A 23,555-nucleotide genomic window follows, 5' to 3' on the forward strand; every position below is an offset into this window, starting at 1 on the left:
CCTTAACTGGTAAGCTCTTTCCAGGTGCTGTTTTTTTTCTTCACCCAAACAGGGAAAATTGCAGATTAACTGATATACTGCATGTTTCCATGAGTGGAAAGGATTTGCACATCAGCATCAGCGTGCACATTTTATTTGCTGTCAATTTTTAGGCTGCATTCAGTGTCAGACAGGTGACAAAGCAGTTTGTGTTTGGCTGTGACCTCCTGTATTGGAGAGCAGCTTCTGACGCTCTCTCCAAGGTGAGGCTTGTTGAATATCTCAGACTAAGAGCTGCTTCATGATCTGTTAACATCATAACTCTTCTTTCTTCTTTTCTTCCTGTCAGTAGGACTGACTGGGAAGGGGACATGAGTCAACCGAGGACCTGTGTTCCTTTTGAACAATACCTAAATGCAGATATGACAAGAATTAATGCCTCCTTCCCTGTTATTGCTGGCAGGGTCAGTATTGTGTGGCTGATTGTGTGCCTGGGGATCAGCACCTGGTCCAGAGGTAGCCGCTGTGCCCTGGGGTCAATCAAATGGCCAGCCTAGTCAGTGTGCCTGTGGGTGGGGTGGCTCGAGTACATTTGGGTATCTGCTTTCCATGCACACCAGTGGTTGAGATCTGATGTGTTCTGCCTGGAAACGTGGCAGCCCATCTGTCTGTGAGCGCACTTGGTACCACGCAGCTCGCTCACTTAAGCAATGGATGGGGTGTTTGCCCCTCCTCTCCTAAGATGGAGGGGGTCTCTATAAGGGTTGTCTTATCAGTGCTTGTAGGGTTTTGTTCCCTCATTTACTTCTCCAAACTCCATTTCAGCATTAGAAACCCCACATCTTATGAGCAGGGAATGTTTGTAGACTGTCTGCTTCAGTCGCTATCTTTTTTTTTTTTTTTTTTTTTTTTTTTAAACAAACCTGAGCAACAGTAACAAAACTTTGTAGTTGGAAGATGTTTTAACCTTTTGAAAGTCTTTTTGTTTGCTTGCTTTTTAGCAGAATGCATATTGAAAACTTGTATGTTGAGGATATATAAAACTGGGGTGAACTATTAGATGTTTTCACAAGATGAAAGCTGCAGGGGAATATAGATTAATGTAAAGATGGAAAGTAGTTTTGTTCCTTTTGTCATTAGTAAAAGTTTCAGAGCATCTCTGTTTTGTAGCATTTGATTTGGTGGACTGGCCAGGTTGGAAAATGATCTGGCACTCCATAGCAAAAAATACGTAATGTCTGGCTTATTTTATTCAATCCTGCATAAAAGCGTGTATCTTGCTTAAATGTTGGAGTCTGTGGGATGTTGCTGTCTGTGCAATTGATCTAAGGAAGCTGAGACTTTGTGGAACTTGCACTTGCGGTGGAACCCTAGATAGGGTTCTCTCTTTCTCAGAAGAGAGACTTCTCCCTTCTGGAAAGGGGGGAAAAAATCTCGTTGCATGTATCCCTCTAACCAGAGAACATTGCACAGTGGGAACATGGGAGTTGCACATGTTTACTGGACTGAATCAAAAGTAGCAGAATTGTTTGAACAGACTCATTCTAGCCTAGCTACCCCCCTGCAACTTGACAGCAAGGAGCATGATGTGATTGAGCAGATCTCCTAGAGTGATAATGCTCTTCCAGGAGTGCTGGGAAACTCACTTTTGGTCATATTACAGTATCAAAGGCCTGGCATCTTGCAGCACTTGTGTAGTGAAAAGTTTTCTCTCCAGAGTGAATTCTGTGGTGCATTTTTAAACTGTGTTTAATTATGCCCTCTTTCTGACTCAGTTTTGACTTGTGTAACAGCTGCAGGTTCTCTCCAGTGTTCTCACTTCCATGATAAATATAACTTCGAGTATCTGCAGAAGTTATTTTGGTTAGAATAGCACTCATTTGTACTACAGCTATGCTTTTCCCCAAGACATGATAGTTTTTCATACAGATGGAAGTAAACAATGCCAGTAACTATAGCAAAATGGGCAATAGAACAGCTGCAAAGCAAGATATTTGGCAAATCCCATAGTTTAGATTAATCTCTTATTTTTGAACCTATCTTGTTTAGCTCAATGTTGAATTTGAAGTAAATTGTACCCAACCCGAAAGCAGCTGAATTTTTATACTGTAACTGAAATCAATACTGAATTTATTTGCTTGTTTATTTTAGATGAAAACTGGGATGATGATCAGCTCCTTGGATTTGAACCATGCAACGAAAACCTTATAACAGGTTGTAACATAATCAATGGGAAATGTGAATGTGACACCATTCGGACCTGTAATAATCCATTTGAATTTCCAAGCCGGGATACTTGCCTGTCAGCCTTAAAAAGGATTGAAGGTAAGCACTTGTCTTCAGTAATTCCAAGTTAATTTTTCTGTGCCTTTTATTAAAAGTTAGAATCAGGTTAATATTTTTTAGAATGACTCGGTTAGTTTCAGGTATCTGTGGCCTTCTACATTTCAGAAAGCAATTATATGTTTTAAAGAAAGAGAGAACTTCAGTTTTAAGTCTGAAGCCATTCTGTACGTGAGTGTACAGTTTGTGGTAGCTATCTTTGTGGATCTTGAGCTGTAAGGTAGTGTGGGAGAACTCTCTTTGGAAGTATTGATACAACCAATTGAAGCATGGAAAAGTGCAAGGGGTTTTAATAGCAAAGTAGTAAAAAGAGGAGTGGAAGTTGTTCATTATACTTGTATCTTTTCTTACTTGAAGGCATGAGTTGCTATTTTATTTAGGTTTACCTAGTATAGTATTTATTGCTAATACTTCTCAGTTTCCTTGTTCCTTTGATTTGTATTAGGTCACATATATCTATGCTTCTGCACATGTACATGTCTGATTGTTGCTTATGGCTGAACTGAAAATGAAGTGGCTCAAACATATCCAGTTGTAATGAAATTCACGTGGTGTACTTTTAGGATTTTGAGCAGCTGTCAAAGGTCTGATCTCACGTCCTTTTTGTGATACTGTAATTACTGCTTATTTCCCAATGTGTCTGGAAACATGCAAAAGCTGATTAGTAGTTTGAACCCACTTAATTAGTCTACTCTAAATCAACGTTGAAAGTCATATGCAAAAGTAACATATTTCTAAGGATACTAGCCATATTTAAAGTTGCTATCTTCTCTGAGTTAAGGGAGTGTGATCTGATGTCATTTATCAAGGTTCCTTTTTTTGATAAGGAGCACTTGTAAGAAAATGTAGCTGGCAGAAGTATAGTCATTTGTCATAATTCATGATGTTGATCCCTAAAGGGGTCCAAATGCTTTTTGTGTTGTTTTTGTTCGGTGTGACTTGTGTTTGAAAAGGAACAAGAGAGGCGCGAATAATGTTGGCCTTCTGTTGTTGCTGAAGTAGAGGGCAGCAGCATATATGGGTTCTTAAGTAACCCTACTAACCAGTTCCCTTCTTACTTGTGAGTGTGTGATTAATTCTGTAGCAGTTCAGAATATTTATTGTTGAATATTTATTGCTGAATATTTATTGTTGTGACAATTCATTGAGTGTTTAACTTGCCAATAGAGTCTGCTGCAGGTGTCTTTGGTCTTTTTTTTTTTTTTTTTTTTTTTTTTGCAGATACTGAAGAAATTGATTTAGTTCGTGGAATGTCATAAATAGAGCAGGTTGATTTCTTGAGGGGCTTGCCCTCAGGAACCTCTTGTTTCTTTCTTGCCTACTGTGTGTAAATTTTTTTCTGCAAATATGCACACAAAGATACTAACTGGGGAACATGACAGCATGGTTCTTATGCTAGGATTAAGAAATGAATGCTAGCTGCTTATGGAGTGTGTTTCTTCTGGTGTATCTTCTAGTCTTTGTGTTTAAAATGTATTCTTTGTCCTACACCTAAGCTAATGGAAAAGAGGAATAATTTTTTTTTCCCCTTGTATGTGCCTCAGGTATTTTTGGTAAGCAGAATACTTGAGGTGGTATCTGCTGTTTGAGTGCTTCAGGCTTTCAGGCTTTTCAAGTTCATAGTCTAGAAGTTGAATTTGGCTATTGGGAAAGTCAACTTGAAATATGGCTTAGGTAGTGTACAAACCAGAGAGCTCTCTGAGCATTTGAAAATGGAGCAATCTTATCTAAGTTCCTTCAAGGCAAACCGAGCTTTAAACTGTAGGGCCATGCAAAAAGGGATTCATAAAATTGCCGAAGTATGTCTAAGATTTTCTTGGAATCCAATATTCTGATGTATACTTCACTCCTCTGGCTTCTCTGCTAAAGATAACAGCAGGAGGATATGAAACCGGTCACTTAAGTGTTGAAATACCATAATTAATAGTCTGCCACAAACTGAGACTAAGTATTTGAAGTCTAACTTCCCTCTCTTCACCACACTTTGTTTGGATAATTAAAGATATGGTGTGATTAAGAAGATAAAAGTTGAGGACCTGAATGATACACCATACAGTTTCTGAAAAAGATCTTACAGAAGAAAAGTACCAGCTAAGCAGCTACTTCCTTCCATGCGGATTCTGGATACTTACTAAGCAGCTAAGAATGGTTTGTATTGTTCAGTGACATACATCATTCTGCAAGGTTTTTAATGTGCTACCCAAGCTTATAACAAATGTTGATAAGCATCCATAACACTGTTGAAGCAAGGGTAGATTCTTAACCCCTTCCTGCTGAGCGGAGAACTGTTATAGTAATTTTTCCAATTCTGAAGATGATCAGGGTGGGCAAGAAAAGAAGAAGGTCCCATCAAGTGAACTTATTTTATTGGTAGTACTGCTCTTCAAAACAGTTGAAAAACATCTAGAATTTTACAGAATATTCAACAAATTCGAACCAAGGAAATAAGAAGTATATAATGACGTAGATAAACTCTGCATCAAGTAACTTCATTAACTCTCTCATTGTTGTGCAACTTTAATCTTGGGCTGTATGAATTCATTTAATGGAGGACCTTTTTTTCATCTTTCTACACAGTTGACGTAATGGCATCACAGAGGCCAGTGCTCAGTCAATGTGACTTGTTTGTTCCAACTAAAGTTTAGTTCTGTGGCTTTTGGGGAGGGAGGACTTTTTTTTTTTTTTTTTTTTTTTTTTTTTTTTTTTTTGAAGGGAAAAAAAGGTTGTAGTTAAGCTGTTTCAGTGGCACTAAACGTGTGCAGGTTCATGCACAGGAGACGCAGGGGCTCACGTGCAGTTGCCAGTTCTATCAACCTGTCCAGCTAACTAAAGCTTACTTTGCCTGCATATGTGGAATCTGACCATAAATACTTTCTGGCAACTAACAAGCAGTGAGCCAAAATCAGGAGTTCTATTTCCAGATATGAAAGGGTATGTGCTAAAGAGTCGGTTCTCCTTCATGTACTTTGGTTTCTTGTATCTTCTGTACTTGCACTCTCCTTTTCAAATGCCTCCTATAGTTGTCTTTTTCTTTTAATCTAGTTTGTCTCTTACTTAAGCTTTTCAGCCTGTGTGTGGTCTTCCCTTCTGGGCTTGCTGTCAGTTGTAGCTTGCTTACTCAGCTAACACAAAGTTTTCCCGTTTGCTTTACACAGAATATTTTTTTTCCCTATCAGCTCGTGTTTGCCTGCCTTCCTGGGCTCCTCATATTACTTTCTCTATTCATCTTGCCCTGCCTTCTTTTCTTGCTCTCTTTGCCTACCTATTTCATACTCTGCACCTTCAACTCACTTGAAGTTGTCTCACATGCCTGGTGTGGTTTGTGCATCTGTCCTTCCTTCCCCAAATTAGACTGTATGGGCTCTAACCTCATGTTTTTTAAATGTCACTGACAAGACCAAAAAAACATGATCTTTGTTCTGTCTCCCAAAGATTTGCTCTGTCCTGAACTGGAGGAACCTATAAATAGGGAGAGTCTTTTTAATCTCTAGTGTATGCATGTAACTTCTCTAAGGGTCCTGATAGTCATTTGCAAGGAAGTCCTGAGAGGATAATATAGGTTCTCAATAATGCAGGTACTGAAGAAAGATTTTATACCCACTCCATGCCCTTGTTTTCCTAAGAAAGGTAGGATTGAATACATGTGAAATAACTGGTTCTGTTATTGAACTTAGTTACTGACAACTGATCCCTTAGTGTAGATATACTGCAACTGTTCAAAGGCTTTCTACTCGAATACAGTATCATATAGCAGAAAGCCCATTTATGCCATAGATGTCTCCCAATCCCATTACCAGGGTGCCTTCTCTGCATGGACTTCTTGTATGAAAGGTTTGATAGAGGTCATGAATCATCCCGTTATGAGGAAATGCACACACTTTGTGTTAGAAAGAAACTTCTGGAAAAGCTATCACATAATTAAATAATAGATTCATGTTGTTTGTTGTGGCTGGTTTAAAATGCTTTTGTGGTTGGTTATTGTCCTGATGAGTGCCTGCTCTGATATAGTTAAGGAAATCCTGTGTTCTTGAGCTTAGAAAGCTTGTTTTTATTCAAGGGACTAATAATGACGGCAGCTTAGTTGAGCTTAGACCACTGGAGTGGATTGTGGAAAATATGACCAGCAGACAAAAAGTACAGAGAATGCCATCTGTCTGCTGAGGCACAGGCAGAAGTCCAATAAGCTGCATCGACTGGCTCGTGCAGCCCCAAGAGTGGTTAAGAGTCTGCTAAGAGTTAACTGTAGGTAGTGTAGAAGAGGCAGTTCTTTTGGGTTTTTCTGTGTGATCGGGAGTAGGGATGGGGAGAAAAAGAGGTAATTTTATTCAGTATACTTTTGTAGAGCATTGGTAGGTATTGTAGCATTGAAAGCTTGCTGTGTAGTGTCAGACCAGTTGTCTTGAAATCTTGTATAGAACATACAAAGAGCCACTAGGAAGTCAGTCTGAAGTGATTTAGTCTCAGCAGTTTCAAAGACTGTATGGGATCTTTTTCTCCCTCTCTGCCAGGCTATGGCAGAAGTTTAGATAGTCCAGGAACTTGAGGATGTTCTTGAACCTGTTCCTTCTCTTCTGCCAGAGCAGTTCAGAATCTGTGTTCCTGTGTACTGCCCATGGAAAGGGAACGTGCCTTGCCCTTTTTCCCACTCAAAGGAAGTGGCAATTCTTTGGGAGTGATAATTTGCTCTCTAAAGAATGTTCGCTACTGAAGCAGCGGCTTTCTCTTCCTCTGAGAAGTGTGTGTGTGGGGAAGTCACAGGTCAAAGGCATCTAGTCTTGCAATAGTTGGGTGGTGCTTTAGGTTTGGATCTCTTCAACTGGATTGACTGAAAATGTCAGACTGCCCATTGCTTCAAAGAGGAGAAATTTCCTGGTATTAGCCTTTTTCTTCAAAACTGTTTGACGGCAGTATGTGTTTGTGTCACATCACTACCTGATATTAGCCAAAGTCAGAGGTGTTGTTGAGTACTACAGAGAGCATAACAGCCACCTGTGATAGGAAAAGTATTTTTTTAAGTTACGTTAATGTAAAGTTCCCCTCAAAGAGGGGAGACAAATTGACTTTCTTTATCATTTTGTACTCTACCACTTACTTATTTTACATGAAGAGTTAAACCCAGTCTCTTCTCAGAATATGTAGAGAATAAAAATTGTGCAGTTTTTTGATGGAAGATGTGGTTAACACTTTCAGTAAAAGAACACCATTTGCATCTGTGCATGTAAAATCTGCTGATATTGGCATTGAAACTCATACTTTAAGACAGTTGCTTCTTAGTTACTTGGCTTGCACCTTCCCAAGCCATTCACTGCTGTCCTTCATAGGTGAAAGGAAAAGGCTTTAAAGTTGCTGGTGTCTTTTAAGCTGTTTTATTGCAACATACTCCTTGCATTCCATTATTTTTTTACATGTAACTGAATAACTTTATACTGGCAAATGTTGCAGTACCTGTCAGACCAGTCTTGGAATACCAAATATGAGAAGGTAATTTCATTCTAAATGCTTGTTTGCTTGTTAAATCTGATTTTGTGTTAAACTTCACTTGTGTGGTCTTAATGTCTGATGCTGCGTTGAAAAACTAGAACAGTAAATCCAGCTTTATGCTGAATTATCAGGCAAGGAGGGGAGCAAAATACTTTCAAATGTGCTTAATCAGATGCACTTTCCACTCCCCTCACATAACAATTAACGTATGTTTTTGCTCAAATAACTGAACTTTGAAGATTGGCATGTATTTGCAATAAGGAATGTGATTGTGGCAGAGGTCCAGATTTTACCCTTGAATGTGCTTGAGAGCCAAGTAAATGCATCTGAAGGCAAAATTTCTCATAAAATATGGAGGAATATAGCACCATACATTTCTTTCTGAATGCACAGATACAGGAGGAAAAAATCATTTGATGTGGAAATGATACAGATTGGGAATGCTGATCAAAAAAGTGAATATTTAAAAAACAAACAAAAAACCCTCCCTCTCCACACAAAAAAGAACAAAAGGGGGGGAGAACTAAATGAACTCATGAGGGGTCTCGTGAAAGCGGGACATCTGGCAGTGCAGCTGACTTAACAGCATAACTGAACAGTTTAAATTTGCAGGACTTCTCACTTTTCTCGACTCTAACTCCTCATAACTGCTCCCTGATCAAGGAATTATAATCTTTTCCTAATATATTGAATTTTTTTTTTAACCTTGGCCTATTTTTAATGAGTTGTGACACAACATCTGTTCCACAAAATTTCAAGCTAACATTAAGAAAACTTTACAGAAGATTGAGAAACATACCAAAAGCAGAAACTGGCTTTCATATTTCCGTATTGATGTCTGGATACTTATATTCTAACTAAGCCTAATTTTAAATAATGCTGTTCATATTAATGGGGAAACAGTGTATTGCAGAGACTGTTAGGAGGGAAGATTGAAGGAAAAAAAAAAAAAGGGGGGAAGAAAAAAGAGGAGTGCTATCACTGTGGATATGTCTTATTGTATGCTGTAACTTTAAATTTCTTTTTTTTTCTTTTCCACTTTTTGTAAGTGTTTCTGCTGTGTAGGAACTGAACTTATTTTCCTTGTGCTACACTTGTTTGTCTGGGTTATTGTGCAGATGCCACTCTTGCCTTTCCTTCTTGCACATCCAAATCCCTTGAGTATATAACATTTATGGAAAAGATACTGGATCATCATTTTCTAACACTTAAGTTTCCTTCAGACTTGCAGCTCCCATGATTACTGTGAACAAAGTGTAACATTAACTGTAGGCCCTGAGTTAGGTCTGTGTGATAACAGCATCCTACAAAGCTAGCAATCAGTTGTTGATGGTCAAAGCACTGTTCCTGGAGACAAATACTTCTTTGTCTTACCTTTTTCTGCTTCAGATGCTTACTGCTTTCATCTGAAACTGAATACAAAGTAATAGATTGTACCTGGACCCTCTCTAAGAAAAAGAACAGAACAGGTGTCTTATAGCTGGTAGGATCTTGCTTTCAGTGCCTTCTAAATGTTCTTTCCCCTGTTGGCATGTAGGCTGTGCTGAACGACATCCATCTTTACTGCAGTGGCAAGTTACAGGTTTTAATGAAACCTTAATCCCTGTTTAAGTTGGGGAAGGGTGCAAATGGAGCAGGTGACTCTTAGCACAAACAGGTACAGTGACACAGTACAGAAACACAAACTTCCAGGTACAGTGTTGATTCTAATGATCGGAAGTTATCTACACGTGACAGAAGAGACCTGAGCAAAGATCTGGAATTAAACTGTGTGTAAACATCAGGCTAACGTTGCATGCCAGCAGGAAGCTATATTCCTGTGGTGCTTGTGCTGGGTCACAGGTCTTGTTCTGACAGGGCAAGGCTTGTTTGCTTATGTGTGGTGTTGATGCCAGTAGAGATGAGTGAGTGTTAGATGAACACAGCCAGTGATTGCGCTATCAGTGACTGGTCATTAAGACAATTTTAATACAATGGTTATGTCACTATAAATAGAAGGAAACACTTTGGAGGGAAATAACAGCTTTTTTGTTTGATCACTTCAGTAGACTTCATAGTTGTCCCTTTCCTTTTTTTCTTTCTTTCTTAAAGATCTGTCTCAGAACCCTTGTAAGTTCTGAATAGATGCATATCAAGGTGACAAGCCATTTCAGTTCCCAATTTCTAATCTTAAGCCTTGAGTTATTTTGTGAAGGTTATTCTTTTTAAAGAAGAAGGGGGGACGGGGATGACGACACAACCTCTCCCCCCACACGCACACTGTGCAGTTTCGACGGTGTGAAACAAAGTATGTGCAATAGATTAAAGTTACCTGCAAAACTGCTTGTCTGTGACAAGATGTAGGGATACAAACAAGAGTTTAAGCAAGGTCCTAAGAACCGGTTTATTTCTGGAAAAAACTTTAGGAAAGGTGAATGATTCTTTGTAGAGGATGGACGGTAGGAGAGGAAAGGAGACAAGTAAGAGTAGTGTTTCCAGAAAACTGCCATTGGCTCTACATCAGAACATCCTGCAGATAGGATGCTTAGTAAGCTTGCTTTTTGCCCCAGCAGATGTTAAGCAGAGCAAGGATACTCATGTAGCTGTCCCAGCTGCACTTTTCAAGATGCTTGAGAGTTTAACTCAGTGAATGCTTTTCAACTTAAACATTCCAAAAATGTGAGTTTGTTTTTAATCTGTATTCACTGCTCGAAGATGAAGCACTTCTTCCCCCTCCTCCATACAAAAGCATTTGCTAATTAATGCAGTAATAGGTGTCTCTACCAAATAACTTGCAAATGTGAACATCTTGCTCTGAAAGGAAGCAAATGATTAATATTTGCAATAGAACTAATATTAGTCTAATAAGAAAAACAAAACTATTTCCCTACTAAAAATATTGTTTTTCCAAAAGTTGTAATAATATTTAAAGTGTTCTGTGCATTAACTTATTTAACATGGGACTTGGTTTGCTTTCCTCACTGTTATTTTTATGTTGGTAAATGCAATCTACCAAAATTTTTATTGCTGATCACACTTTTGGGATATAGCTGGCTGCCTCCTTAACAATCTTCAAGCTAAGGTTCCTCTCAGCACTGCCATCAGCAGCAGTGCTGATCTGCGGGGGAAGAAGCTTTAGCTTGTTTCAAGATTCAGTGGAAGTGTTGGGGACGTGCTTCATACTTGTACCACTTGCTCAGTTGGTTAGTCGATTTTGGTTATACATTGTGACTCATTTCAAACTGGAGACTTAGACTTCTTCTTTTCCTCTTCCTTCATCCTGCTGAAAAGGCTACATTTCTTTCTATGTCAACTGAATAGCGCATCGGGTCTGTCTGTGAGCACATTTCCAGGAAACTGCCCTGTCATTATGTTCCTGGGTGTAATAATTTCTCTGATAGAGGTATACCCTCAGAGAAGGGCTCTGCTATTATAACAATTAAAATTCACGTCAGAATCCCTACAGATGTGTGGCTAGCTACTTCTCTCATCTGCCCATTGGGATGGGTGGAATGATGTTTTGTTTTTTTTTCCCCACTGCTAACCTTTCTTCTCTGGTTTATTACTTGATGCTATGTCCTCTCCTTTCATAAAGGGGTGTGGGGAAAAAAAATATCTTTTTTTTTTTTTTTTTTTGTAGCTATGACCGCCTCAATCTGTCTCTGTCTGTCTGAAATCCCATTTAAAAAAAAAAACTGTAACCAAGAGCTGCTTGATTGCCCTTCTCTCTCTCTCCCCCCCCCCCCCAAAAAAAAAAAAAAAAGCAGTTTTTTTTAATAAGTTCCTGTTACAAATTTCTCACTGTACCCTTGAGTATTAGCAGGGGTACATCTCCCAGTGTAAGCTAAGTCCAAATGTGTGTTTAGGAAATTACCTAATTGTAATGGGCTCTTTACGATTCAATACCTTTCCCCTGTGACATTGCAATGAAATGGTACTCTAGCTGGTATCCTTATAAGCTGAACTTGAGTGTAGATGGTACATGTGTGCCCTCTATGGATACTTAAAAATAAAATATTTGCACTCTGAATACTGGGGTGTATATTCACTCCAAATATATTTTTGGCACTTCTGTACTCCTGGTCACTGATGGATTATTCTACCCAAGTAGTTGGGGTGAAGCACTGACCTTGAGGTTGAGTGATCTCAAAAAACAAACAAACAAATAATTAAAAAAAAAAAAAGCAGGCATTTTTAGCCACAGTGTAGACAATTAATAGCTGTGCCCCCTCCTGAATCCCAGTGCATGCTCTTACATTTTGTTCTAGGTTCCCTTGAGTTTTTTTGTTTGTTTGTTTTAAAAAAAAGCTTATTTAAATCCACAAAGTCTTCCTCCTTCATTCATAAAGTAACGTGCATGACATGCATTAAATGGCTCATCTAGAAATAGATATTATATCAACTTATGCTAACAGAAGTAAATTCTGCCCTTCTATCCAGATGAAGCAAAGCTTTCAGTAACTTAACTTCTGTTGGGAAAAGAACATATAGTACTTTTGTATGATCAACTTTGTTCTAGAGACATGTAAAAATTGTTGTCATAGTGACAAACCAATCTACATAATTTAAGGTGCTGGAATTTAAATGACTTGTCAGATACATATGCCAGAATCTCAGCTTCTATAAATGAATGAATTAATATTTTAAATGTTAAACATGTTTGGTACTGGCATGAAATTTTAGAAGGGCAAAGAAAACACATTCTTGATTTAATAAATAAATAGAAAAATAAAATATACTGGAAACTTAAATGTGCTTTTGACCTTTGGCTAGTAGATACAGTCACATACTGTAGTGGAGGAAATGCCTGACATTCTAGCCATCTGAGCTGGGGCTTCCAGCTCTTTGGCACACTTACGTGTATAGGTCTGAGTTGTTTTTTTTTTTTTCCCTCTTCAGTTGTCATTGCAGAAAGGAATAGGGGACAAAGTAATGCTAAAAGCAACCTGTTTTGCCTTTCTGTAATATGTATTAATTGTTTTATGAGAGTTGGGAACATGAGATCCCAATCCCTTGTATGCTTCTTAGAAGCGTGGCTAGAAGATGAGAATCAAGACTCTACAAATTAAATAAAAATAATGCATTTTGAAAAGCAGATTTGGATGCTTCTGAAGAAAACTACTTCAAACACTTTAAAAATAAATAAACTTGTGACTGGTTTCTTATCCAGAGTTCTAGTATGATTTATCAAAGTGTAGAATAAAGTAACTATTGTTAAACAGTTTTTTAAATTATTTTGCTATTATAGCATGTGGGTATACCTTACCTAGGAAGATCACATCTGACATAAAAATAAAATCGTGATCTGAATGCTGCTTCTTTTCAAAAGATTTGAACTCTGCTCCAGCATCTGCTGTAGCATTACAGCATATATTTTAGTCTGGGTCACTGCTCTGAGTGCCCAGTCCTTACCCACCCTCTGCGTGTAAGCCGTTGCCTTCAGCTTCCAGCCTGAATAACTGGCTACCTGCTGCTAGGGCTTTGTCTTGTTGCAAAGTAGGCACACTTGGTAGATGGACAAACACCTTGAGCCTGGAACTCACCTGCCAAAGCTACAAAGGTACTAGGAGATAAATGCTGTCACTTTGAACTGCAACTGTCACTGAACATGGTATTTGCAGCCACTAGAAATCTGGAATAAGATCTGAGTAAGGAAAAACTTATCCTGTCTTCCCTAGTACCTGAAAATATCAAGTGAACGGAAGAAAGGCTGAACTGGAGCATGTGTGTTTGGGAAGGGGGTGGTGCTGAAATGGGAAGAAATAATATTGTCAACTAATTAAGTCCCATATGAGATTGTCCTTGTGTTAGGGACTTTACCTTACTACTGTGCTCTGGAAGTTCCTTATACTACAGCTGAATTTGGTCAGAGCTGTTCAGTGCTAACATGTGCAAGGAGATTAAGTGAAAGCTACGACAAAGATGTACCTTCACTATACCTTATCCCCAGCTTCTTTTCAATGATACCCTGATGTTTCAATAATGTCAGTAGCTTTCTGCACGTAGACTGCAGCATGAACACTCACTGTAAGAAAGCCTAAATGTGCTGAGCTAAAATTGGTTTGGTTTAGGCAGCTGCAGACAGAAGAATCTTTGTCTGGCTTTTACTCACTTGTGAGGCATTGCTTTGCCAACACATTTATTCCAACAATCTCTGTTTTCCTTCTCGATCCTAGGGAATATTGCTGTGAAAGCTGCTAGCTTGTTGACAAGGGAGAGCGAGCTTTGCTTTCTAGCAGAAACCTAGCATGTCTTTACAGCTGCAGTCCACAAAACTCATCGCTGAGTGATCAAACGTGGTTTCACATCACGGTTACACGTGCACTGCTTTTCATCACCGTGGTAGTTTTTACATGCTTGTTTTACAGCTAGACCTTACACAGCTGAATTCAAATCTGTGGAATACAGAGCAAGAAGTGAAACTTGCTTAAACCTTTTCTTTTCAGTTTTTTGGATTAAAGTCCATCACAGATCTGTAAGTTACAGCTAGTTTTGCAGTCTTAATTTATTTGTGGTCTCCTGTGGCAGATTTTTTTTTATTTTTTTAAACTTTTTTCCCCTTACTGTCAAGTGGGATAATTGTAATAGAGGTTTCAGCTAAGCATCTACAGGAAGAGTGAAGGGATCTTTATGGACTTTGAGGGGAAAAAAAAACTTTGAAGGTAAATGAAGAACGTCAAAGGATAAGACTTTGAGCTGTGTTAATGATATTGCTTTGGTGTGTGTTTTTTGTTTGCTTGTTTTGTTTTTGTGTCCTCTCCGGGGCTCAAACCTCAGTGTTATTTACTATGCATCTATAGCAGATGTAGCCCAGAAATGCTAATGGATTACTAGGATTAAGGAAGTTGATAAAGTCGGGGTGGAACCTAAAGTATCTCTGAGGGATATAGCCTAGTAAGATTGAGGTCATTTCAAAGTACTCTCTCAAAACTCCCACGGAAGAAATGTATCTGCTTGATAAGGAATGGAGTTGTTTGCTACCTGGTTATGTCTGTGTGAAGCGTGTTCTCTGAATACCTTTGATAAGATTTTTGGTTTGTTTTAAGACAAACAAACCCAAAGAAAGGTATGGTATACTACTCTGTGCTTTGTAGTCTGGTGTTTTGGTCTGATCCTGAATAAGTTGAATGAGTGATCCTTCCTTTCTCATCTGTTTTGTGTAAACAAAGACTGACCTAGTTTAGGCATTAAAATGCTTCTGGCTTTGAATCCCAAAGGGGAAAGGGGGCTTTTGAGTTCCTGGCCTGATGAAAAGAGGAACTTTTGCTAGCCTGTTGCCTTATGGAGTTTGTGCCTCTGTGCTCCAGTGGCCCTGCCTCTGCTGCCTTGGCATAACTGTCCGTGGGTCCATGCTGTAAACCGAGCAGGGGAATTCCTTACGCTGATAGTACTGACAAACTCTTTATTGACAAACTATAATTCAGGTGGTATCATGAGGAAATGAGGCTTTAATGACTGCTGCTTTTGCTCTCAGCCTCTGCCTTTACCTTTTTCCTGGCCATGATAATTTTTGAGATTTATCAGATTCTACTGGTTATGACAATTGGTAGGGATCTCAAAGATGATATAATACCGCAGCCATTGAAATTGACAATTGACTATGAGAGAGACCATAAGAAATGAAATCAACTTTAGTACTAGGCAGAAGAGAATCTACATGAGCTGCAAGTGGGATGAAAAGACATTGTGAATATCCAGACAGCTAGAAAAGCTTCATTTGAAACTTGTCGTCTTAGGTGCTCCACAATCCAATTCTGGATCCTTGTGGCTTTGTTTCAGGATTGGCAGTTTCAATGCTCTGTATTCTGTTTTGTGCTGTTAAATGCTTCTGGATTAAAATAGTAATAATGAAGCAATAATAGAAACAATAATTTGAGGCTCTAAATGCCACTAGGTGGCAGAACCCTTGCATCTATTCTGTTGTCTGTTGTGTCTCTTTCAGTGTCTTTATTTTCCATGCGTGAGTGTATCAATGATGCTGTTCATCTGTAGTGTAATGAGAACAAACATCAGTGGTGTGCTTAGATGCTATCTTAATAGGGCTCAGATTGGTTCTTGTCGCTGGCAATGCTCTCAACATACTTTCTTTGTTGTTCAAACTTTATGCCCTGTTACTCAAAGCAGTAGCTTGCATTTAATTGCCCTAAGTTGTCCTCATGACTTTTTTTTTCTCCCCTGCTCTATTTTTTTCATATGGTTAATAGATCAGAAATGAAGAAATGACAAAGTGATATTTAAAAGAAATGTGTTTTAAGGACCAGCCGAAGTGGCAGGGGTATGAAGATGGTGAATCTGGGTTTAACCTACAGTGGAAAGCACAGTTTTTGAATATTGGAATCCTAAAGTACTGTGAAGTAACTCACCCCTATTGGTGAGATGTTTGTAGCTGAATGAAGCTACATCTTGAAAACTAATGCAATTCAAAGCAATAGTTTTCATTCCTCTTTTGACAGTCTTTATTGGGGTTCTTCTCTTAGTGCTAGTCTGCGGTTGCAGTGTGGTTGTCATCCACCCAGTGTCAGACTATCTTAACTTCTTTTTATTGTTCTTTTGACTCATGAAGGAGCTGGGGAGAAAGCTGAGAACAGGGTTATTGCTTGCCTGCACTTACTGGTAGCAGTCCATTTAGGTCCTAGGTGTAGAGACAATAAATTCTGCAACTATACATGTACTTCTATGTCTTCATATTGTAATACTTGGGGTGTAGTCCTTATCTTGCATTTGAAGATACACTGGAAAATTCACATCCTTCTGATCTACTTCAGAAGTTTACTGTTTTTTGTTTAATAAGGACCTCAGTGGTTGGATGCCTAGTAATGAATCTGATAAATACTGAATAATATATCCAAAGGAGTAGTATGTTGTTTTTTTTTTTTTTTTAAAGAGGCTGTAATTTAGAGACATATTTTAGTTATTTCAACTTAAAGTATTAATACTCATTAATATGGAATTGTCAGATTTCAGTGATTTAATGAAGATTTTCAAAAGGGTTACTTACTTACCAGAATGTGATATCTACTCTGAATATTGTTGCAGTTGACACTCCAATACAACAGGACAGTTTGTTAATATAGATATTTCTGTTCATCTATGAAGAAATATGAAGGGATGTCAGTTTTTCTGTTTAATGGGATCCTGATTGTTAGTTTACTACTTAATTTTGCAGTTCTGGAATAATTATATGAATGAGAATGTGTAGCATTTGGAGGAATTGTACAAGTCTCTTATCTCTCAGTAAGTCCAAACAAGAGTTTTTGCTTTATGCAAAAGATTTTCTTCTAGTGCTACAGTCAGCTGCGCACAGCCTTCTTACTGCTTCCCCTCTGAAACACATCTGCTCTGCCTACTCCTAACTATCTTTTCTCCAGCTCCCTTACATCAAATCAGTCTTCTTTTCTGATGATGATCTTGGGCATGCCCACACCTCATCGTACCTTGCTCCTCACGTCATCACCTCGGGATCTGCTCTGACCAACCAATCAGTAAATGCAAGTGCTACTGCAGCTACCATCCAGCTCTGCAGTACCACTTTCAGGATGTGTTATCAATACTTGGGACATTCTGCTCTAGTTAGCGTTAGGTATAACTTGTATTAACTTGTGTTCTAATCTAGACAGTGTGGTGGATTTCTTTTCTGTGTGGGTGTTTTGTTTTTTTATTTTTTAAAGGAAATCAGAGGCTTCCAAATGCAGGCAGTGTGGCCTACCTTGGAAAGCTCTCTATGGATGAATATCTGAAGCTGGTTTATCTCTACCATTCCTTTAAAGTCATCAGTGTTTGACTGAAGAGTCTTTATGAAATGTATAAGGGAGTGTCAAAGGAAGTACTGTGGAAGAAAGAAATTCAGCCAACAGTTTGGTCTGCTTATAGGAACCTACTTTGGGTGTAGGTTTGCTTATCATCATCAGATGTCATCTTTTGGGGTTTTATTTGTCAGCTGTTTTTAATAAGATATCATTTTTAAATATATATTCATATGCTGACAGAAATGCCTGAAGTATGTGGGTGTTCAGGATTTTGTGCATGGTTTCAGTCTTCTATCCTGTTCATGTCATCCAACTCAGTATAATGGCTGCATATAAACTAATAAGAGGTCATTCAGCAGGTTTTATTTGTGGTATAAGAACTGTAAGTGTGTATGTGTGTATATATATAAAATATAGACTTGTTTTTGAAGGTTACATAGCTGTAATGTATGCCTTCAAGTTTCTAACTTGAAGTTATCACTTTCCTACTTCATGTAACATTTTTAAGTTGATGTTTCTTAAAGGTTTGTGATGAGGTTGGTTGTTACACTGACAGCTATTTGAATCGCAAAACTTTGATTCTTAGAACTTGATGCTTCTTGAAGACTGCTTTTTGTGCAGAAGAATCCTTAGTTTCAGAAAGAAATGTGTTTATAGATGTTGACTCTGCTTCCTGGTGCCATCATTGAGAGTAGCTGATGGTGGACCTTGTTTTTTTAAAAGCTTCGATATGTGAGGTGTATGTGATGCCTGGTGATTTTCGTATGGTCGTTTCAGTCAGTACACAACCTGGCATACTGATCTGGTGTTGAAAGCAAGTATGTAAGAAGCCAATAAACTGTGTGCAAGAGTGATGGGTGGGTGTAACATCCCAATGTTGTTGACTCTTCTGTAGTGTGGTGGTTAATTCAGATGAAGCTATAGTGGAGATACAGAGAGAGAACAACTTAAGGTGGCACAGCAAGCCTTGCCAGGCCCAAGGTGATGAGGAGTTCAGAATCCCACGGTATATAGTGTTGGCAAGGGCAATTACTGGAAAAAAATGTTGTGGGCATGTAAAGATGTGGAAATTCTACTGATAACGTCCCAATGCAAGTACAATGCAAAAGATTGTTGTCAATTATACATTCAGAGAAAAAGCATTAGAGTTGGAGGTGTATTTCTCTTCTGTTGATGAGGGAGTGGCAAACGCTGAGAAGTCCTCTTTTGCAGCAGATGGCTTACGTGGGATCCCAATGGGTTTTTGGCTGTATAGAGAGGGGAGTTGGGAATCCACACTGAAGGGAAATGTATTGGGCTTTATCAAGATCTATCTCCTTGTTTTGGAGACTGAAATGTAATACAGTGCCTATGAAATACTGACACACATTTGCTTTAAAACACTGTTTTGTCCAAACACACAGGATTGTACTGATACTGTACTAGTGCAATGGGCTTTATTTAGAAATGGTGTTTCTGAATTCCTGAAATGATGATGATCCTTCAGTCATTCTGAAACTGGAGACAGAAGACTGATACTGTGCTCTTGTATATCTAGATTGCGTCTGTAGTCTTGTCAGCCTTTGGAGTTTCAAGTCAACTTCCATATGAAAAATTTTAGTTTCAGCCTTGCAATTCTTCTTCTAGTTCACAGTAGATGTAATCACCAGCTGGGCTGTACTTGTTTTAATTCCACAATGTAGCTTATGGAATGTTCTTTTTCTGCTTGTTTACAAGAGTGCCTTTGGGGAGCAATACTTTGGTCTCGCCCTTTGTCCCCCTTAGGGACTGGTGCCACCCTGGGCTGTTGGTTTCTAATCTGTTCTGTGACCCTGCATGGTCAAGAAGCTAAAGAATAAAGTTTTGTAGGGACTTCATGCTGGGTTAAGTGAATTAGATTTGGACTGTGCAGTCAGTGGTTCTTACCAGCTCCAGCATGATCCTTTTTAGCAGGTGGATTATGTCTATCAGCTCTGCAGTTCCTCGCTTCCATCAGTCTTGAGCCTGTGGATTCGTTGGCACAGGAGAAGGTAAGTCCCTTATAAGGGAATTTTCTTTGGAATAAAAAAAAATATATATATTTTTTTTTTAAAAAAAGCATCACTTTCAGCCAGTTTTTGAGGAAGTGACTATGAAAGTTTTGTGTTGTGTATTCAGTCCTTTATCAATGAGTTTCCTTCCTGAGAAGGCTGCCTGTAATCCACTTTCTATTAAAGGTCCATCACTTATGCTGCACATGCTAAGAGATCATGCTGTGATTGTAACTCTTGCAATGAAGTGTTTCTCAGCGTGGCTTTTCGAGGCTCGCAAAGTTTTGGTTGGCCTCCAAGGGGATCTCAAAGTACTGAAGAGCAACACTGTGGCTCTTCCTTCTGCAGCCCTGCTTTGCTGAGTCTTGCCAGGGTGGAAGATGAACAGCCTGCTGTAACTGTCCCCAAGCATTTGCAGAAAAAGCCAACAACCGTTCCTCTCCTTGGAGGGGGATAGGCCTACAGCTGCTCCTCTAGGTCCGCCGTAGTGGAACTGCAGCTCATACAAAGAAATGTGCATGAACAAATGAGGCAAAAGGGAATCATACTTAAAGTTTTCAGAAATGGTGCTGGTGCGTACGGAGCCGTTGACCTCGTTCCCTGAGGGTGATGGTGGAATTCTTTTCGTTCATGCGTAATAAGTGGTTGCCGCCTTCCCCGCCCCATTTAGAGTTGGTGAAAGGAATGCTAAAAGTGCAGATGTTTTATCTGTGAAAACTTCAAGTGTCTCCTTTAAAGTCATGTCATACATTTTCCTCACTATTCATGTTTAAAAGTTCAAAAAGAAATGCACTGTGGTTTGTAATATTTAAAACCAGATGAAATGGTAAAGACTTTGACTTTCTGTGGCTTAAGAAGATATTTGGATATTTGTAGTTCTTCAGTTCTTCTTATGCTGCAGTAAACCTCATGTACAAGTAGAAGCAAAGATGACCAGTGTCTAAATGAGCTCACTCACCTACTCTCACCTTAGACACTAATTTTTTAAATTCCTAATCTATAAAATGGGAAATAACAGTTAAAAACCAGGTTAAAGCCTTAATAAAATTGTGACGGATGATAAACTTAAGAATCAGGGAAGGCAGTTATGTGTTGAAAACTATCACTAACTTGCTTTCTAGGCATTTGTAATGAGAGATTTGAGGTTTCTGGTGTGCACAGTCTTGAAGCATCTTTGCAGAGGATACTGAATTTTTGGCTTTTCATATTTCTGTCTTTTTTTGTGTGGAAGACCGGTGATGAATCTTGTCTCGGTGCAGTTGTTCAGTGCAAATTTTGCTAATGGTGCACTATGGTCTTCATTTCTGAAGTTTCTGTTGTAGTAAATACAGGATTATTAAAATCAATGTTTTATTGTTGGTAGTTTCACTTGGAAAATTCCTCTTGGCTAGTCAACAAACATGATGGAAACTAGGAATCTCCTTTAGTTTTCTTGTTCATTTGTTACCATTTTCTGCCAGTAGTCCCTTTCTTTTACATACTAACATTTGTGTTGACCTATTCTCGGCTTGTAGAGGAAGCTCTATTTTCTTACCTTTCACTTAATTCACCCTTATGGTTAACATTTTAGGGAGGAGATCACTGTTCTCAATAATAAAATTCTTCCTCCACTACAGTCAAGATCTTTATCCTGTGCTGTGTTCCCCCTGAAAAATGTGAACTTTTCTTACTTTAATATTATGCCAGAATTACTCCTTGCTAATTGCAAGTGGAAGTAAAGAATAAGAAGTTTACCAGTGTTTATAATGCTTCTGTTTCTACCCTTAAAAGATCAAGAGGAAAAAAAATATATCTTAAACTATTTTTAGTTTACTTATGAATATTAAAAGAAGAAAAGTATTAAAAAAAAAAAAAAAAAAAAAAGCAACAACAACAGTTGGAGAAGGTAGGAGAAGCAAAAACCACTACCTTTTTCTGTATGATTGCCAAGTTCTTCTGCGTAAAGAGATAGAGCTTGAACTGAACTAATTCTTAGTATTTTGCTTGTGAATAGTCATATTTAGATCCTTGAGTGTTAGGCAGCCACTCTGCCAATTAGATTTATTTTTTTAATGAAAGTCAATTGTTCATATTTTTTCTCTAAATTCCAAGTTATATAAGAAGCAGGTTAATCTTGCTATGTCAGCAGAGTTATAATATGAAAATCAAGTGATCAGAGAGCTTCCTAACCTTTCAGGGTGGTGGAAATTTTCTTAGCTGCTCAGAGGCAAACTCCTTCAGATACTTCTGCAGAATGCTTTTTCTTGTCTGTGAACATGAGTAACATAAAGAGAAATAGTCTAAATTGGCTCCTTGTCAGTTCTTTTAAATTCCTGTGTAAACCATTTCATCCTATAAACTTATTTTTGGGGGGTTGGAAATAAATTAAACTTAATTTTGACACTGCAGAGTTACAACATCTTTGCTAGTCACTTTTGAAATAACAATATTTGATGTGAATGTTGAATAAAGGTATTGCAATTTTTATCCTTTAAATACTCTTTTTTTTTTTCTTTCTTTCTTTTTTTTCCCCCCCCTGCATTGAGAACAAATCTTTGCCAGTTCTGGCCTTCACCTCTAGTAGTATTTCCACCACTGTTTGAATTCTTTTATGTCTGATGCATTTATACAAACAGAAGTATGTTTCATAATTCCACAGTCATCAACATTCCTAATGTAAGGTTCTCCTGTTAGTTTTTAGTTTCCAGTAGTGATTGTGTTACTTAATATTGAGATTCTTCCAATTGCTTTTTATTATAGCACACGGATAATTTTATTTGTTAAGAATCCTTTTTGTTTTATGTATATGTGTATATAATGTATATGATTTCAGATTATCTGTTCTTATATTCTTGTCAACTGATATATTGCTGACTTAATTCCAAAATGTCAATTCTTTAAGCACTTTTAAATCGTATCTTAAGTCTTGATTAAGAAAAAAAAATAATATATATATGGACTTTGTCCCTGTAAGATTTGAAGAGCAACTCTAAACATTTCTGGAATATAATATTGTACTTAGCCTCATTCCTGTCTCTGCATTGCCTGCCTGTTGCCTTTTACTTTCAAAGCTGGTGGTACAGGTAAACACTTCAAAGATTGAGGAAGAGGATGCACTTGAGCTCCCCTCAAAGCACTTTAGAGAGGAAGTACAGCTGACCCATCAATGAAATTCTCTATACAGCAAAAGCTGGTAAGTGTACTAAATGAACTGAAAAAAAAAAAAATTGTCTATGATCTTTTAATATTAGCAGTCCTGTAATAGGACTACAGTGTTTAGACGAAAATGTATATTTGCTTTTCAAGTTGAATGGTGTTGAGTTAATCATCCTGTCTCTAATTCTTCCCTTTTCTTGTCTTGGATCTACAGTTGTCCATTCCTTTCAGATAATCCAATAAATTACTTACCCTAGGCTGCTGCCTTTCTTATCTGGCTTTCTTTGTTACAGCATATTCTCCTGTTTCTTTTACAGTATGAATATTTCTCATCAGCTTTACTTACCCACATGTTATCTTCAAGTACAGCTCTTCTAGAGGAGGGGGGCAGTTGTTTCATGAAGCATCCATGAAAGTATATATGAAAGAGTCTTAGATCTGCACTTAAATCTTACTGATTATTTGTTAACAAATTTTGAATCCTGTAATCAGATTTATTTCATCTAAGATGTGGGGATGCAATCTCTAATGGTAGCTGAGTGTCAGCTGAGTGAGTTGAACTAATGCTCTTGTCCATATGCTTAGCTTGCTACAAATGCAAATTTAAATTCATTAGTTTAATCTAGTTAGAATTTGCATTTGGGACAGAGTAAGCACCCTGTTATTTCTTGTCACAGCTTAGCTCATAAGCACTAGCTTCTTAATACAAGGAAATATTAATATAGTTCAGACACTGTATTCACAAACTTAACATCAATGGAAGTATTCCAACTTTGAAATTTGACTAGTATTATCCATCTTTGATTTCAGCTTTGTTCTGTAGTTCAGTACAATACTGCTATAAACAAAAAAGGGGGAAAAAAGAGTCAGAAAAGAGTCATTT

The 23,555-nt window shown here is 38.1% G+C and overlaps 1 protein-coding gene across 1 annotated transcript in view; it reads left to right on the forward strand.

The window, feature by feature from the left end:
- The window catches only part of CRIM1 (cysteine rich transmembrane BMP regulator 1), a 180,130-nt gene that overhangs the window by 13,475 nt on the left and 143,100 nt on the right, over positions 1-23,555 (forward strand). The window contains exon 2 of the mRNA XM_032183698.1: positions 2,131-2,304. Coding sequence (XP_032039589.1) covers positions 2,131-2,304 — 174 coding nt within the window. The remainder of the gene's footprint in view (positions 1-2,130; positions 2,305-23,555) is intronic.

The sequence above is a fragment of the Aythya fuligula genome, chromosome 3 (genome assembly GCF_009819795.1).
Source record: "Aythya fuligula isolate bAytFul2 chromosome 3, bAytFul2.pri, whole genome shotgun sequence".
Taxonomy (NCBI): domain Eukaryota; kingdom Metazoa; phylum Chordata; class Aves; order Anseriformes; family Anatidae; genus Aythya; species Aythya fuligula.